The sequence below is a fragment of the Silurus meridionalis genome, chromosome 28 (assembly GCF_014805685.1).
Source record: "Silurus meridionalis isolate SWU-2019-XX chromosome 28, ASM1480568v1, whole genome shotgun sequence".
NCBI classification, from domain to species: Eukaryota; Metazoa; Chordata; class Actinopteri; order Siluriformes; family Siluridae; genus Silurus; species Silurus meridionalis.
Genome location: NC_060911.1, coordinates 4,536,987 through 4,554,463, shown reverse-complemented (window position 1 = coordinate 4,554,463; position 17,477 = coordinate 4,536,987). Strand labels below are relative to the sequence as shown.

Below are 17,477 nucleotides of genomic sequence, written 5' to 3'. Positions count from 1 at the left end.
CTGAGCATAATTTTCCATTTGCCAAAATGGAAATTTAATTTAAATTAATTACAGAAATACATATTATAAAATATATAATATATGTGTGTTTAGGTTTATCTCTAATGCAAGCCAGTGGCGTAAAGTTTTAATTATTGAAATGCAAACGTAAAAGTAAAGAATAATAATAATAATAATAATAATAATAATAATAATAATAATAATAATAATAAATGAATTGTTTTAACTAATCAATTACATTTATTTTTGGAAAAAAGCAAATAAATGTAAATGTAAATGGAAGAAATAATTTGTTTTAATAATTTAACTGTTATTTAACTGTTTATTGGGGAACATTTATCTCATTCCTTTTAGCACATCGGAAGACTTTTCAAAAGAGACTCGTTTTTTGTTCGAGTTTGTTGCGTTATCACTGCATACATCTGGTGTCCTGAAATTCATTGTAAAAAACGAACCAAATCCAGCTGTGCCCTGTGATGAATCCAGCTGTGCAGGAGAGGTCACGTCAAAGCATCAATACAGAGTCCTCATAAAACGGAAAAAGCAACAAAAAAACGGAAGTGTGTCACAGGAGGCGGGATTACTGTTGTTATTATTATTATTATTAGCAATTTCCTAAACATTGAGATTACTTCTAAATCTTCTTTGACTGAATGTAATTAGAAACGACAGGCCAGGTCGACCTGCTGCGCATGCGCACTTAGGAAACGTTCTTCCTCTAATAAGGAAACCCGAAAGTTTCCTGACAAGAAACTATAAGTGGTTTCCAGTGGAGCTCTACATGGTGGATAAGTACCTTTCATTATTTCATAAAGAAACTAAAGAACTTTGAATAACTATTAAATCATACTTTTAAATTAAAGTAGGATGAACTGCATGATTTTTATTTCTGACTTTAAGGTTGTTTTTTTCCTGATTATGCGTCATAAAGTGGCGGAAGTGCAGTGGAACAATCAAAACAATGTTTATTCATCGTTCACTGATTCTCTTGTTTAAAAATACACCATCAAATCAACACACACACACACACACACACACACACACACACACACACACACACACACACAGGGGAATCTTTGAACTACTACTACTTTACCAAATATAATAATAATCATCATAATAATAATAATCATAATCATAATAATAAATAATTATCAATAACATTGTTTAATACTACTACTAATAATAATAATAATAATTATTATTATTATTATTGTTATTATTATTGTTGTTGTTGTTGTTGTTGTTGTTGTTATCATCATTATTATTATTATTATTATTATTATTATTATATTAATAATTATATTAATAATTATATTAATAATAATAAGACGATGAAGCAGATGAAGAATTATCGTGTGTGTTTATTTGATGGTGTATTTTTAGGTGAAAGGATCAGTGCCAAATGTATTTCGGTGTTGTTGTACATTCATCTTGCTATTGTTTTATTTGGAACGCATTGGATATGTTCTGTTTGTGTTTTTGTTTACAGGTGTGAAAGTGCTGTTGGTTTTGTTATTCTACTACTACTAATAATAATAATAAACATCATCATCATCATTTTTATCTTCTTATATTCTTATAATGTTAAGGATCGAATAGTTTAAAGTTTGTACTTGTTTCATAATGAACAGCTTTACACAGAAACAAACTACTACATGATTCTGTTTCTGATTGTATTCACTTGATTTCTTCCTGCTTATGTGTCACAGAATGACAGAAAAATTGTGTGTGTGTGTGTGTGTGTGTGTGTGTGTGTGTGTGTGTGTGTGTGTGTAGTTTGTAAAATGTATTTATAAATGTATTTCAGCGTTCTAATCATATTCTGTAATCTGTCATTTGTTTGTTTGTTTGTGCTGTTGGTTTTATGATATTATTTTATATATAATAATAATTATAATAAAATAATAATAATAATAATAATAATAATAATAATAATAATAATAATTGTATTGTTATTTATTCATTTGAAGGAAAGAAGACATTTGATCTTGTTCTCATAACCTTTAATTCACCCCTCAGAGATTCATGAAGATCGTGTTCTCTAAACTAAAACCAGAAGATTTATATTTTTCTTATTTACCCTAAAAATATCAAAAATTGCATTGTAGAATAAAGAAATCTTTTATTTATACTTTAGATTTAAAGGCTTATGTTGCATGATGCATTTCTTATTCTATTTCACCCGCATATCACAACATTCAAGCTTCAAACCTATAATTTATTAGGGAATTTTCTTTTTTAATTAAAGATCAATGTAGCACCATGTATAATATACAGTATATAACCAAAAAAACATTATTATTGTTTTGAAAAATGTTGAAAGGTACTTTTTTAAAAACATTGAAAACAAAAATATAGCTAGAGAAACTTCGGTCACGCGTAGTCAACCATCACGTGTGTGTGTGTGTGTGTGTGTGTGTGTGTGTGTGTGTGTGTGTGTGTGTGTGTGTGTGTGTGTGTGTGTGTGTTTCAAGGCGTGTTTACTATTGTCGTGAAATCATCTTAAAATGTAAACCAATGTGCCGGACGGTTCATCACATGACTGCGTGTGTATCGTTAGTGTGTGTGTGTGTGTGTGTGTGTGTGTGTGTGTGTGTGTGTGTGTGTGTGTGTGTGTGTGTGCATATTATTACTGTTTAGACCGGTTGTTTTATTAGGCCTATTCCTATTTTTATAGAACATCTTAAGAACACTTATATACCCATAAGTTACAATATTTTTTTACACACAAAGAAAAATAAAAATCCTCACACTTTTATTCTTTCCTACATCGCGTGCGCAGTTTCCGACTTTAAATCGTTTACTTGCTCGATTTAACCGGAATTTTGCGCTCTGAAGTTTTTTGTTTCTTGTTGCAATTTTGTTGTTAAAATTATATATATATAATTATATTTATATACTATGTTATATTATATTTATATACTATAGTGATGTATAGTAATCCCCTGTTTATCGCGGTAATTACGTTCCAAAACCGCCCGCGATAAACCAAAAAACCGCGATAAACGGACGCCACGCCAAAAATGCTATTTTATGTATACAGTATTGTATTAACATTTTACTTCATTTTATAATCAATCATTATATTGTTATTAATACATTTCTTTTAATAATTCTTTTTTAACATATAACTCCATAAAAACAATTTAAAAGTTAAAGAAATTAAAAACCATTTAAAAGTCAAACAAATTATGTATTTGTTTATCGTGCTCTCCGCGGGGGGCCAGAAAAATCAGCCAAATAAATTAGTTATGTGGCAAATGCAATTCCGCAATTACAATTATATATATAGATATATATATACTTTACCTTTATATGAGAGAGAGAAAGAGATATAGATAGATAGATAGATAGATAGATAGATAGATAGATAGATAGATAGATAGATAGATAGATAGATAGATAGATAGATAGATAGATTATTAAAGCAAAAAGCGTATAATAATTTCCTCAGTAATAGTTTGCCAATAATAATAATAATAATAATAATAATAATAATAATATCAAAATTTTGTAAATGGAAGCGTTTGGATTTTTATCACAAAAAACGAAAAAAAAAAATTCTAAATAAAGAAACTCTTTTAAATCATTAAGTTCAACAAAGTTCAGATGTTTTTAGTATTTACCTTCAATAATAAATGATTATTTTATTTTGTTTTTGTAAATCGTCTCAGTAATCTAAAAGTATGAGGTCTCTCATACATAAAAATAATTACACAGTAATATTAACAATAAGAGCATAATTTTGCGAGGGCTGTGAAGATCCAGCCCCATTTTCTCTTTTTTTTTATCTGTTTATTCATTTCCGAACGGAAAAAATCAACCAAAAATATTTTAAAGTAAATTTATAACTACATTTATAACATTAAATAAAGGACATGATCATATTTCATATTAATGTATGTGTGTATGCATTATATATAAATATATAAATATAAGAATGTCCACAGTCACATTTACGCAAATAATTTATATTTTCATTGGCTGCTCCATAATACTGATACAATGAGGATTAATTATTCATTTACATTTAAATACAATTTTACATAAATATAAGTCTTCAGATGACCAACTTAAAACGTTTCCAATGATCTGAACATGATATAAATAACAGATGATTTATAGACTTTACCTTTGGCAAATCTAGACACAGTCTTGGCACAAAGGTTTTTGTTTTTTTAAAGTCTCCTCAGAAGCAGAAACAATTTGAGTTGATGTGATCTGCATTAGTAAGATCTCCTAAGAACTTTTTGCTTTGGGTTTTTTGTGGAGCTGAAGCTTTTTGGTTGGTGGAAACTCCAGGAACCTTCAGTATCCTGCGTGTTCAAATTCCATCCAGGACATCCAGATGTTCAAAAGCCACGTGTGGTTCAATTTAAATAAGAATTAGGAAGGAGTCTTTTGTGCTGAGACAAAACCCCGGGGAGGTCTCCAGACCCTACCGGGGGGAAAGTCGGTAACGTGGCCCTGAGCGTGTCTGAGAGACGTGTGCGCGCTGAAGTGGTCGAGACATTGAAATGGGACACGTTTTGCTGCTGCTGCTGGTGGTGCTGCTGGGGGTTTCCCAAATAACCGTGCTGACTCTGGATCAACCCGACCGAAGGTGAGCTCATGCCATAAGCGTTCGTAAAACCAAGAGGTCCACCAGAAGCTCCAAGGATCGGCCGCGCGATCTCCCCACTGCCCAGCTGATCCACCCCGTGGAGGAGCGAGCCATAAGCATGACTCTGGTTTAGAAATCCAGATGTTGGGGAGTTGTATGAAGGGGGATGCAGGGAGAAGAACGGAGAGATCTGCCAGTACAGAGGATTGCTCGGGACCCTGTCGTTCATTCCAAAGCCGAGCGGTGCGAATCGCAGCCCGCGCTTCAAGGCCAGTTTTCCCCTGGAGGTGGCGGAGCGCCGGCGCAGTTTCCCAGTCGTTCCTCCTATAAACACCTCGTCACTGGAAGGGTCCAGCATCCAGTAGTTCCCCTTTCCAGGATCATCGTAATGCCTCGGGACTTTCACGAAGCACTTGTTCAGGCTCAGGTTGTGCCGGATGGAGTTCTGCCATCCTTGTTTGTGCTCCCGGTAATACGGAAAGTTCTGCATGATGAACTCGTAGATTCCGTTCAGGGTGAGACGCTTCTCGGGACTCTGGCGGATGGCCATCATGATCAGCGCGTTGTAGCTGAATGGAGGCTTGTCGAGTTTGCTGTTCTTGCCGGATTCCGCTTTATCGTCCGCCTTATCCGTGGCGCCTGGAGAACGCTCCAAGTCCGTCTGATCTTTCTGCTTTTCCGAATCGGATGCTGGTGAGAACGCTCCTCGATCCTCGCTTTTAGAAGGAAGCAGCAGACTCTTGATGCTGAATGAAGTGGACCTCTGGACCATGGTCACTTCCTTCTGATCCCCCATCCTACAACTGGCCTTTCAGATCTGTAGATTGGATAAAGTAGATTGGATCAGGGCATAACTCTTGTGATTTAGATTTAGGTTCTTCGGACAGAGAAGAGCTTCCAGAGAAAGTAGCAAGAAATTTATAAAGCAGTCAAAAGGGGGATCCGATTTATCAGGACATCACTGGGGGAGGAGTTTATCTGAGATTTATCCGATATTTGTGTCCTGCATTGGATTTTCTTTTGTGACATGCAGGAGAATAAATCCGAAGGTGCAGAGCTCTGAAAATCACTGATCATGCTGAAAAATACTTACATCACCCCCTCTTTTTCTTTCTTTCTCTCTCTCTTTCCCTCTCTCTAGCACGCACCCACCCACATTAACACACACACACACACACACACACACACACACACACACACACGCACGCACGCACGCACTATTTGGCAAATAAATAAATGCATGTTTTTTAATATTCTAAAATATTCCAAATAGCTGTATTATTATTATTATTATTATTATTATTATTATTATTATTATTATTATTATTATTATTATTATTATTATTATTATTATTATTATTTTTATTATTATTATTATTATTATTATTATTATAACTATTAGTAATAGTAGTATTAATATTATGCATGTATTAGACACACTCACTCATGCACTCATTTTCTTGTAAACATTTGCCAAATAAATGCATTGTTGTTGTTGTTTTTTTGTTTAGTTTTTTTTAACCATGCTAGAGTCACAACAGAATAACACTAAGTGTAATATTTACTGTAGATTTTAAATTCTGTTGTTGGACACTCATTCTTTAAATCATATTTAAAGAAAAAGATGTTTTGTGTACATTTTCTATCTACAATATCTAGATTTACATAAATCTTTTTTAATAAGCACATTATATTAGCACAATACCTTATTTCATTATTTATTTTATTATTGTATTATATTATATTATATTATATTATATTATATTATATTATATTATATTATTATTAGCATCCTGATCAGTTACATTTACATGAACCCAGACATTTTTATTTTGTTCAGATCAAAAAAATCATCTTTCATATCTGATTAAAGTTTTTTTTTTTATTATAATAAACATTTACAACTTGTTCTTCAAGTTGTCTTTCTATCAATATTTCATCTTTGATTTTTTGTTATTAAGATTTACATCAATTCAATTCAATTCAATTCATTTTTATTTGTATAGCGCTTTTAACAATGAACATTGTCTCAAAGCAGCTTTACACAGATAATGCGGTGATTAAATAATCAAAAACATCACTAACTGTAATACAGTATTTCCTGGTGGATGAGAGATTTATACATCCGTCACTATATAATATGCCAACATGAAGTTAACATGGAGTCTTCTATAAGCTTGCAGGGTGTCTCTATCATCAGCTGGAAATATGGTGATAAACATGTCTCAGCGATAACAAGCATGTCTCCAGAGTCAAAACAAGCTGTGCAGGGACTGTAGAAGTTTCTTCACTGAGGAAGCTGTGGCTGGTGAAGGGAATGAGAAAGGAGTGTCAAAACATAAGACAAGTCTCTGATTTCAAAATAAAGGATTAAATAATATATCAGACTAGCATCAGAGACTGGGACAGATTGAATTAATGCTCTACATTTTTCAATTCTGTTCATTTTTGCAAATAACTGTATATACATATAGAATATTTGTAGAATCTAGAATTATGATATAAAATACAAATGTCAAATGTATTTTTTTTTTGGAAAGTTAAAAAGCATGTGTTCAGTTTTTGTTAAAAGATGCATATATCTGAGTGCAAATATTTGTCTCATATCTTATATACTGTGAGAGTTTATGTTCTACGAAATATAATGAGTTAAAGAAATTCATAAATGATTTAAAAATCTCAAGATTTTAATATAGAATATTTATCAACTTTCTATATCAGCTTCATTATTTTTGCCACTGTCCCATGAGCACAAAGATTTCTCTAAATATTATGATTATATTTGTTATACTGTTGATGGTGAGATATTCCAAGTCTTCATTATTTAATGCTGAGGAACATTATTCTGAAATTGTCTCACAATCTGTAGATGGTTGTCTGTACATTTGTGACCCTCTGCCCATCTTTACTTCAGCGAGGCTCTGCTTCTCTAAGGTAGTTTTTTTAATGATCAGTCTTGTTACTGACCTGTTGCCAATGAATCGAATTAGGTTTGAAAGGTTTCTCCAGCTGTTTCTCTTTTTAGTGACACTTATTTTTTCAGATGTTTTGTTGCTTATTTGGAATTGGCTTTTTGAACATCCCTACATTTAGTCCCTATATCTTACTATTATAACCTCCACTCTTTTGGGAAGATGTTCCACTAGATTTTGGCTCATTCACCCACAAGGGCATGGTAAAGTGAGACACCGATGCAGGGTGAGGAGGCCTCGGGTGCAGTCAGCATTCAAATTCATTCCTAATGTGTTTACTAGGGTTGTGGTCAGTGCTCTATTGAAGCCAAGTTCAAGTGAATGGGAAAAATGTTATGCTAATCCAAAGGCATCCTCTGCTTATCCAGCTTTGTGGTAACAGTTTGGCAATAACCACATTTGACACCTTTGACCATATAATGTACTAGGCGTAAGGTGTAATAGGCGTGTTCAGTGAGGTCATCACTGCCCCCTTCCGGACAATGAGAATCAGTGCAATGAGTTCAGGCACTCGAATGCTTTTACATCTGGCCTTTTCATTCTCTTTGGGTCTGGAATTGTCAGACAGAAGCTATGCTTATGTGAAATAACCGGTCAAAATCTGTATATTGTAAACAAAAACTTTAGCACATTTATAAACCGTGACCACTGAAAATAAACGTAGAAAACTGTTAGCGACAAATGCTGTTTATTTGAACATTATGTTCCAATTAGCGCTGGCAAAACAAAAAGCCAATTTTCATACTAAGAATAGAGCAACAACACTGCTTATTTGTTTTTTGTTAGGATGATGGATTAATGTTTTTTACAGTACATTTCTGATCTTTATTGTAATATGAAAACAAAAAAATTCACAAATACCATTTATAATGAGATGCCAATACCAGATGTTAAAGTAAACCATTTAAATCTTATTTCATGCACAATGCACATTCATGACAAAGATGTTATTCAGTATAATTCAATGTACATAAAACTGAACAATGATGGTATTATGACCTGTGTTGATGGGTTTAGAACCTATAGTAATATACAACCAAAATAATTCTCTGCTGCTGGTGAATGCTGAATTACTTTATTCCATAAGTACACACTTATTTACAGTAGATAGTAAAATTCAGTGATTCTGTTCCAAATGCAGTATTTCCCATTTCCAATGGGAAAATGAGTTCTACTGACATCTAGTGGCAATTCGCAATTATTGAATCTTTCTTAACAGAGATATACTCAATCCAGGTGTAACACTACAGCATGTCTAGCTTTTTACTAATAACGCAGTATAGGTAATATTATTCTAATCATGTGTAATGTGATGTTTTAAAGACAATAGATACTTCTTTCTCTTCTTCCTCTTTCGGCTTCTCCCTTTAGGGGTTGCCACAGCGGATCATCCTCCTCCACTATTTCATGCATTTAGTATGAGCAAGGCAAACTTGTATCCAAGTTTTAACCCGAAACTTTTTTCTTAATTTATTTTTAATCACATAAAAAAGTAAAATCTAAAGTGAGCAAACAATAGAAAGGTTAAATCACATAAATAATTGGTGTGACCACTCTTTGGATTTCAGTTCTTATTTTTGCATACTTTCATACTTTCTTTTGTAGGACAATAGTCCGGTGTATGGTTCAACTTCATATGTAGAAACACAGTCATTAACTAAAACAGAAACAGCTGTGTGGGACCTTAAACCTGGGTGAGGAACAGCCGAACTATGCTACTAAGTTAAGGTTGTAGAGAATGTAGAAGACATGGCATGACAGCAACAAGACACAAGGGAGATATACTGCACCATCAAGGTCTCTCTCTAGCAAAGATTTCAAAGCAGACCGGGGTTTCCAGATGTGCTGTTTAAGCTATTTTAAGTATCCTTTGTATAAATGACATCCCTACCACCCAGAGCACGCACAAGTACTACAGAGAGATTAGAAGAGAAATTAATAAAGAATTATAGAAAACATGTTTAGATGAGATTATAGGTGTTTATAACTAATGTATCTGAATTCAAAGTAATTCAGCACCAATCAATGATAACTGTGTATTCAGCTGTATCTGGCAAATGATATTAAAAAATGAAGGTCTGCCTATTAAATTCATATTCTTTTTATAGACAATGTTTTATTTAGTTTTCTGCTATATGTTACTTAAAACTAAATGTGTAATTAAGTTATTCATGCATGAACTCAAGATTTATGTTGTTGAATAATGAAGGTTATATCTTCATTATTAGGTGATTAGTTATGAATTTTTGGAATGGTGTGATTTTAGAGAAAGTGGATTGGAATATTTTAGAAAAGATGACCAAAAAACGGACCACTCCAGACTTGATCAGCTAAATAATAAACAATAACAATGTAGTTTATTGTTAAAAGATTTATGATCAAACTCTTGATGTCACCCAAATGAGGATGGGGTTCCCTTTTGAGTCTGGTTCCTCTCAAGGTTTCTTCCTCATAACATCTAAGGGAGTTTTTCCTTGCCACAGTCACCATGGCTGCTCATCAGGGATACATACACATCGTTCACCTTAACTGTTAAATTCTGTGAAGCTGCTTTGAGACAATGTCTGTTATGAAAAGCACAATAGACATAAACTTGACTTGACTTGAGTTGAGTTTCAGTACATCCACAATATCCTATATCTGTTTAATAAGTGGTACTGGCTCTTTAAATGAAACTGGTGGTCCAGTCCAGGTCTAGAAGTAACCCAATCCAGAATCTTCGCAAGAGCAGCTTGGAATACACAATGTCTGGGGGAAGTGATTCAACAGGCAGTGATCTTTGCTCTGTGGATTTTGAGATATTTGGCTATGTTCAGGGTAGTGACCATTTATTGTTTTGTTAATAACAGCTGTATAAGTTGCTAATTTATAGTTTGCGTGTTTTCTAGATACTGTTTGCTCAGAAAATGTTTTTATCACTGTTATGCATGATGACTAAAATTATATACTGTATCTTACACTTATTATTATTATTATTATTATTATTATTATTATTATTATTATTATTATTATAGGCATGCTGAACTTAAACTTTCCATTATGTCAGCATGCCATTATACTGACATCTTTGCACTGCATTTAATTGTGTTTCACTTTTGGCACAGGTGTCTGCTTTCGTATGGTAAGTAAACATAATGATTCTTCACAGTTTTTTGTGTTATTCTGTGCAGACATACTGCATATGATATTGCTCATTGCTGTTATAAGAGGGGGTTTATAGCAGGGTTGCCAAGCGCTGTTATCTGAGAACTTGGCATATGCTGCTTCGTCTGTCGGTCCCAACCTTTGGTTCGGAGATGTTGATGACATATTTGTATCGTACAGATTGCTTGTTTTAAGTAGTATTCAATAATCGTGAGCATTTTTTAATGCCGTGACATAACAGTCAGTGGTTTGGATGGATTTATGAAACAGAACCAAATTAAACCAGAATTTTGTTGCTATAAAAAAAAAAACCTATGGGTGACAACACCAGCTTCTGCAAATGTTCTGCAAATGATTTGGGCCCAATAAATAAATAAATAATCAATATAAATATAAATAAATAATAATAAATAATAATCATTTCAAATTAATGCCAAATAATGTACATTACAAAGAATGAACAATTAGCTAAAAAATTTCCATTGGGGCCTCCGAAGCGCTGAATTCACCAATGATAAGAACAAACTCAATTTGAACAAAAATATAAATGTTTTAAGACACAAGGACCAATTGCAAATACATGGTATATTCAAAAGTATTAGAACATTGGACTTTGTGGTCCCCAAACAGTTGCAACCAAGCTGGAGGAACACAATCGATAAGGATGTCTCAATTTTCCCTTCACTTAAACTAGGAGTGCCGAACATGTCCCAGCATGACAATGTCCCTGTGCACAAAGCAAACTCCATGTAGATATAGTTTACATGCATTAAAGTGGAAGATCTTGAGTGGTCTGCTATAGAGCTCTGACCTCAACCCTATTGGACACCTTTGGGATGAATTGGACCACTGACTGCTCCCCAGACCTCCTGACCTCAACTACATCAGTATCTGACTTTACTAACACCCTTGTGGCTGAAGGAGCACAAATCTCTACAAGCACACTCTAAAATCTAGTGGAACATCTTCCCAGAAGAGTGGGAGTTTATTATAAAAGCAAATAGGAATTCTTGTTTTTCTTGGTATGTTTGAGTCTTTAGAGTTATGTTGGTTTCAGATGTTTTTGGTTGAAATCTTTCATATTTTCTTTCACATAACAATACATTAAAATCTCTTCTTGTCTCTCTGAAAGTTTGAATGTCTTTCTGTATCTCACAGTATTCAGAGAGGAAGGGACTCAGCCTTGGTTTGGTTGGCTGGGTGAAGAACACGAACAAGGGGACAGTGGTGGGACAGGTTCAGGGACCACGTCATCTGGTCAATGAAATGTGAGTGGCACATCCTGTATGTATATATACACACAGAGAGACTAAACTATAAGCTACATAACATTATTAGTGAGTTTTAAATAACCAATTTCACTTAATTTGTAATTATAACATCAGTTCATGACAAAAATAATTGATTTTGTTTATTGAAAATTAAGTTTTCTTTTTTTTTTTTTAAATAATGTTAATAATACAAACAGAAAGATGTTCAGTCCAGTGTAATTCATTTAGTATTAATAATAATGGCTTTCAAAAATAAAGTGGTATTCCGCATCCCTACGGAGAATTCAAGACAAATAGTGATTAGAAAAAGAGGTGTCTATAATTTATTTGTTTTTTTCAGTAAGATTCGATCATGGAAATTCTTTACATAATATGCAAATCTCCTGCCCAGTATTTTACACGTGCATTGCGTATTTACACTTTTCCACCACTAGATGGGAGAATAGAACAAGACCATAATCTGTATGCGTATTTACACTTTTCCACCACTAGATGGGAGAATAGAACAAGACCATAATCTGTATGCGTATTTTCACTTTTCCACCACTAGATGGGAGAATAGAACAAGACCATGTTTAAAGGGGATTGACTTCTATTTAATAGATAAGGTTTACTAGACTAAATAATGATTCAAAAAGATTATATATCCATAATCGCATATGCGGTAAAACCCAGATAATAACAAACTTTATACACATTAATATATTTTGTCTAATTGACAGCAACAAAAAACACTACACATTAGAATAATTAGCTTAGAAAGTTCTGTATAAAATAACACTTGATGGGGCATAAAATTATAATGATTGGTATGATAATATTTGCACTGTTTCTCTAATTCACCTCAAGTCTGCTGGTGTATTAGCATTGTTTAATAATGTTTACTATGTTTCCAAAAAAAAACCAATACTTCAATACATCACACTCTCATAGTATCTGTACACACCATATCTGTTTCTTCTTTAAGTACTTGTATAATACTTTATATATATATATATATATATATATATATATATATATATATATATATATATATATATATATATATATATATATATATACATTTTTCGTTCGCTATCTTCATCTACAATGTATCTTGCTCTAATTTATCGAATAAAGTAATTTAGCTATCTATCTCTCATCATATATTTATCGACAGAAGGGTGGTGGTGGAATGGGTGTTCTGAATGTATATCTGAATGGTTGCCCAGTTGCCCAGTCCCAGCTGCAGAAAAACACACCCACAGGATGATCTGCCACCATCATGCTTCACTGTTGACATGGTTTTCAGCAGGTGATGAGCAGTGTGTGGTTTCCTCCAGGTATAACATTTAGAATTGAGGCCAAACAGTGCAGTATTGGTTTCATCAGACCAGAGAATCTTGTTCCCCACAGTCTGAGAATCCTTTAGGTGCCTGTTGGCAAGCACCAAGTGGGCTTTCATGGGTTTAGCACTGAGGAAATGCTTCTATCTAGTCTTTTTGCTATAAAGCCCAGATTGGTACAGGGCTACAGTGCATGGTAGTCTTTCTCGATCTTTGTCCCATCTCCATTCCATTGCCCCTGATTGCTTAGTTTGTTGAGCCTCTATTTTCTATTGCTCTGCTTCGCAACAATCCAGCCTTTGCCAACTTTAACAAGAATAAACTGTTGTACATTTTTGCATTCATATTTACACTTGATGCTGTGGAATGTACATGTGGAATAATATGTTCCAAGTTACTTCCTGTTAGCATTTGCTTTATAAAATGTGTGTTGTCTTTCGCACTCTAATTTGAAGAATGTAGCTTATGTTACGCAAAATACAAATGACCCTTCATTAAAACATTTTTATTTTCCTGAAAACTTGAAACAAGAGCTTGACCTCTGACTGTTACACAGTGGAGATTTTCTATAAAAGTTAAATAAACATCTAACTGCATAATGTTTTCTTTTGTTGCTATTAGTTTCATTACATTCTTTGTTCAGTGTACATTATATATACAAAAATCTGTGGATGCCTGAGTGTAAGATGCTTTTATAATAACCACCAGTCCTCTGGGAAGCTGTTCCACTAGATTTTAGAGTGCAGTCAGCATTCCAATTCATCCCACAGGTGTTAGGGTTGAGGTCAGAGCTTTATAGCAAATAATTCAAGATCTTAAACTCCCATGTAAACCATGTCCCATGTTAGTTGATGTATACAGTACAAGCATGCAGGTCTCCATTATAATGTCATGTTAAGTTAATTAAATCAGATATTAATAAGTAATACAAAAACAATCCTGCTGGAATTTTAAGGTGTATTATTGTCACAGATCAAATATTTCAAATATCAGAAGATTACCTGACAAACAGATTTTGCTTTTGAGTATAAGCAAGGTCACTGTATGCGCTTCCTCTTTTTTTTTGCTTTTCTTGAGGGTTACAACAGAACATTTTAGGCTGCAGCCCACTGCTCAACTGGACTACTTTATCATTGCCATTTTCCCAGAGGCCCTATGACCCACATTGGGCAGCAAACATGACAAAAATAGCAAGTCTTAGAGGAGAGAATAAGTAACCTTAAGAGAAGATATATTGTACAACACTTCAACCCATTGGAACTTAGTAGTGAAATTTCAAAGTTGGCTATTTACCAGCAGCCAGCTCGTCACGTTAACTGCCATTTCTGATTCTAGTTTATCACCAGATCTTTAACCAATTAAAAGCCACATGCTTTTACAGATTGAACTCCTGAACTCCTGTACAAATCTATGAGTTGTAGCACTTACAACTCCCTGCCTGACTTCATGTGACAGCTAGACTCCAAATAAATCCAATGAACCAAAATAGCACTCCTATAGTCAGTCAGGGAGTTGTAAGTGCTACAACTCATAGATTCTGTATTTTTCCCCTTTTCAATCTTCCTCCAGAAAAGGGGTAAGGTGGTTTCATTGCCAGTGTCTAATCTGGGCTAATAGTGATGATGATGATATTTCATTAAAATGATAAAATCCTTTCATCTACTGATATAGAAGGAAAAGACTGTTAATAATTAGTTATTTTAGAGAAAGGATGGCCTGTAACTTGTTCAATGATTGAATATAACTTAGACCTCTAGCACATGCAGCTATAACAATGTTTGTTATTCTCCTGGTTCCGGTATCTCCCAAACCTTTTCACACCATTTCACACACAATCCTTACATGACACTAAAACCACACCCACTAGTAAGTGGTTATCCAGTGAATGAAGACACTATATGGACAGAGGTTTGTGGAAACCTACACATTAGATTCAATATCCTATTCCACATTTAGTCCCCCCAAGGTGAGACCTTGGAACATCCTTGGGACATCTTTGAAAGGTCAGAGGATCCCTGAGGAATGGAGAAGAAGTGTGCTGGTATCGATCTTTAGGAATAGAGATATGTGCAGACCTGCAGTAACTACAGAGGAATAAAGTTGATCAGTCACACCATGAAGTTATGTGAAAGAGTAGTGGAAGCCAGACTGAGAGAAGAGGTGACCATCTGTGAACAGCAGTATAGTTTCATGCCGAGGAAGAACACCACAGGCGCATTATTTGCTTTGAGAATGTTAATAAAGAAGTATAAAGAAGATCAGAGAGAGTTGCAATGTGTGTTTGTGGATTTAGAGAAAGCATACGAAAGGGTGGAGAGAGAGGAGTTGTGGTATTGTATGAGGAAGTCAGGTGTGTCAGAGAAGGTTGTGAGGGTGGTGCAGTACATGTATGAGGACAGTGTGTCAGCAGTAAAGTGTGCAGTAGGAACGACAAACTGGTTCAAGGTGGAGTTTGGACTGCATCAAGGATCAGCTCTGAGCAGTGGTGATGGACAGGTTGAAGGACGAGGTCAGACAGGAGTCTCCATGGACTATGATTTTTGCGGATGATATTGTGATTTGTGGTGAGAGTAGGGAGCAGGTTGAGAAGAGCCTGGAGAGGTGGAGGTATGTGCTGGAGAAAAGAGGAATGAAAGTCATTAGGAGTAAGACAGAGTACGTGTGTGAATGAGAGGGAGGGCTGTGGAGTGGTGCGGTTGCAGGGAGAAGAGGTGGAGAAGGTGGAGGAGTTCAGGTACCTGGGGGTCAAAAGTGCAAAGTAATTAAGAGTGTGTTTGAGAGGTGAAGAAAAGAGTGCAGGCAGGGTGGAGTGGGTGAAAAAGAGTGGCAGGAGTGATTTGTGATAGAAGGGAGTTTGTGATATTTGTGAGAGTGAAAGGGAAAGTTTATAGGACTGTGGAGAGACCAGTGATGTTGTATGGTTGAGAGACAGTGGCATTGAGTAAAAGACAGGAGGTGGAGCTGGAGGTAGCAGAGCTGAAGATGTTGAGGTTTTCCTTGGGAGTGACGACGATGGACAGGATTAGAAATGAGTTTATTGGAGGGACAGAGCATGTAGGACATTTTGGAGACAAGGAGAGGGAGGTGAGATTGAGATGGTTTGGACATGTGCAGAGGAGTGACATGGGGGAATATCAGTAGGAGAATGCTGAGGATGGAGCCACCAGGAAGGAGGAAAAGAGGAAGACCAAGGAGGAGGTTTATGGATGTGGTGAAGGAAGACATGCAGGTAGTTGGTTTGAAAAAGGCAGATTTAGAGGACAGGGTGATATGGAGACGGATGATCCGTTGTGGCGACCCCTAATGGGAGCAGCCGAAAGAAGAAGAGGAAGAAGAAGAAGAAGAAGATTTAGTCCCCCAAGTGTGACTGTGCAGATTTGTACTCATTCAGCCACAAGGGTGATAGTAAAGTCAGGTAAAGATGTTCAACAGTGCTTAGAGGAATTAATTTAGGAATAATTTGCATACTGGATTTAAACATAAAATCTTTGAGCTACCATTACCATTACATACTTATCTTCTTCATAAATGTATTTGATTACTCTTTTTTTGCTGTTATCCACAGGAAGATATGGCTGAGTAAAGAGGGAAGCCCCAGCAGCCGCATCACTCGAGCTGTTTTCAAAAACGAGAAGGCCATCCCAAAACTGGAGCTCTCAGGCTTCTCCACCCGATTCTGACCTACAAACCAACCACTTATGTTTCTGAACTGCCGTGTTTTACAGTGTAATGCTGCTATTACCGATCCCACAACCAAACTTGTTATAAATTTATAACAAGTGAAACTATAAACATTTATGTAAAATGCTTTTATGCATTGTACAAGCAATAAAGTGTATATTTCTTTGAAACAATTAATGTGTGCACATGTGTGTAAGAAAACTCTTTACATATTGCCTATTAATAGCATTTACACTGGATTAAGTTTGTAATTCAAAAACCGTAGAAAAACAAGTACATGGAAATATATTGAACTTTTACCCATTCTTAAAGTCATAAACACTTAGATATTTTGGTAAAGTAAATTCAGACTCAGTTATGTGGTATAATGTACATATAATTCATTACCATTTGTAATGTGCTGCCACAAACTGACGCTGCTTGATGTTTCAGCATAAGGGTGGGTTTATGTTCAGTTGCAGGTTCTTTCATTCGTTAA

The 17,477-nt window shown here is 34.8% G+C and overlaps 2 protein-coding genes across 2 annotated transcripts; one reads left to right on the top strand and one right to left on the bottom strand.

Moving 5' to 3' along the window:
• Nucleotides 1-3,839: 3,839 nt before the first annotated feature.
• Nucleotides 3,840-5,655, bottom strand: foxg1d (forkhead box G1d). Its single transcript, XM_046843245.1, has one exon. It carries the CDS (start codon nt 5,400-5,402, stop codon nt 4,374-4,376), a length of 1,029 nt encoding a protein of 342 aa, XP_046699201.1. The 5' UTR covers nt 5,403-5,655; the 3' UTR covers nt 3,840-4,373.
• Nucleotides 5,656-10,307: 4,652 nt separating this feature from the next.
• Nucleotides 10,308-17,226, top strand: LOC124381496 (acylphosphatase-2-like). Its single transcript, XM_046843202.1, has 4 exons — nt 10,308-10,395; nt 10,683-10,699; nt 11,881-11,990; nt 16,884-17,226. Exons 1-4 carry the CDS (start codon nt 10,323-10,325, stop codon nt 16,996-16,998), a joined length of 315 nt encoding a protein of 104 aa, XP_046699158.1. The 5' UTR covers nt 10,308-10,322; the 3' UTR covers nt 16,999-17,226.
• Nucleotides 17,227-17,477: the final 251 nt, after the last annotated feature.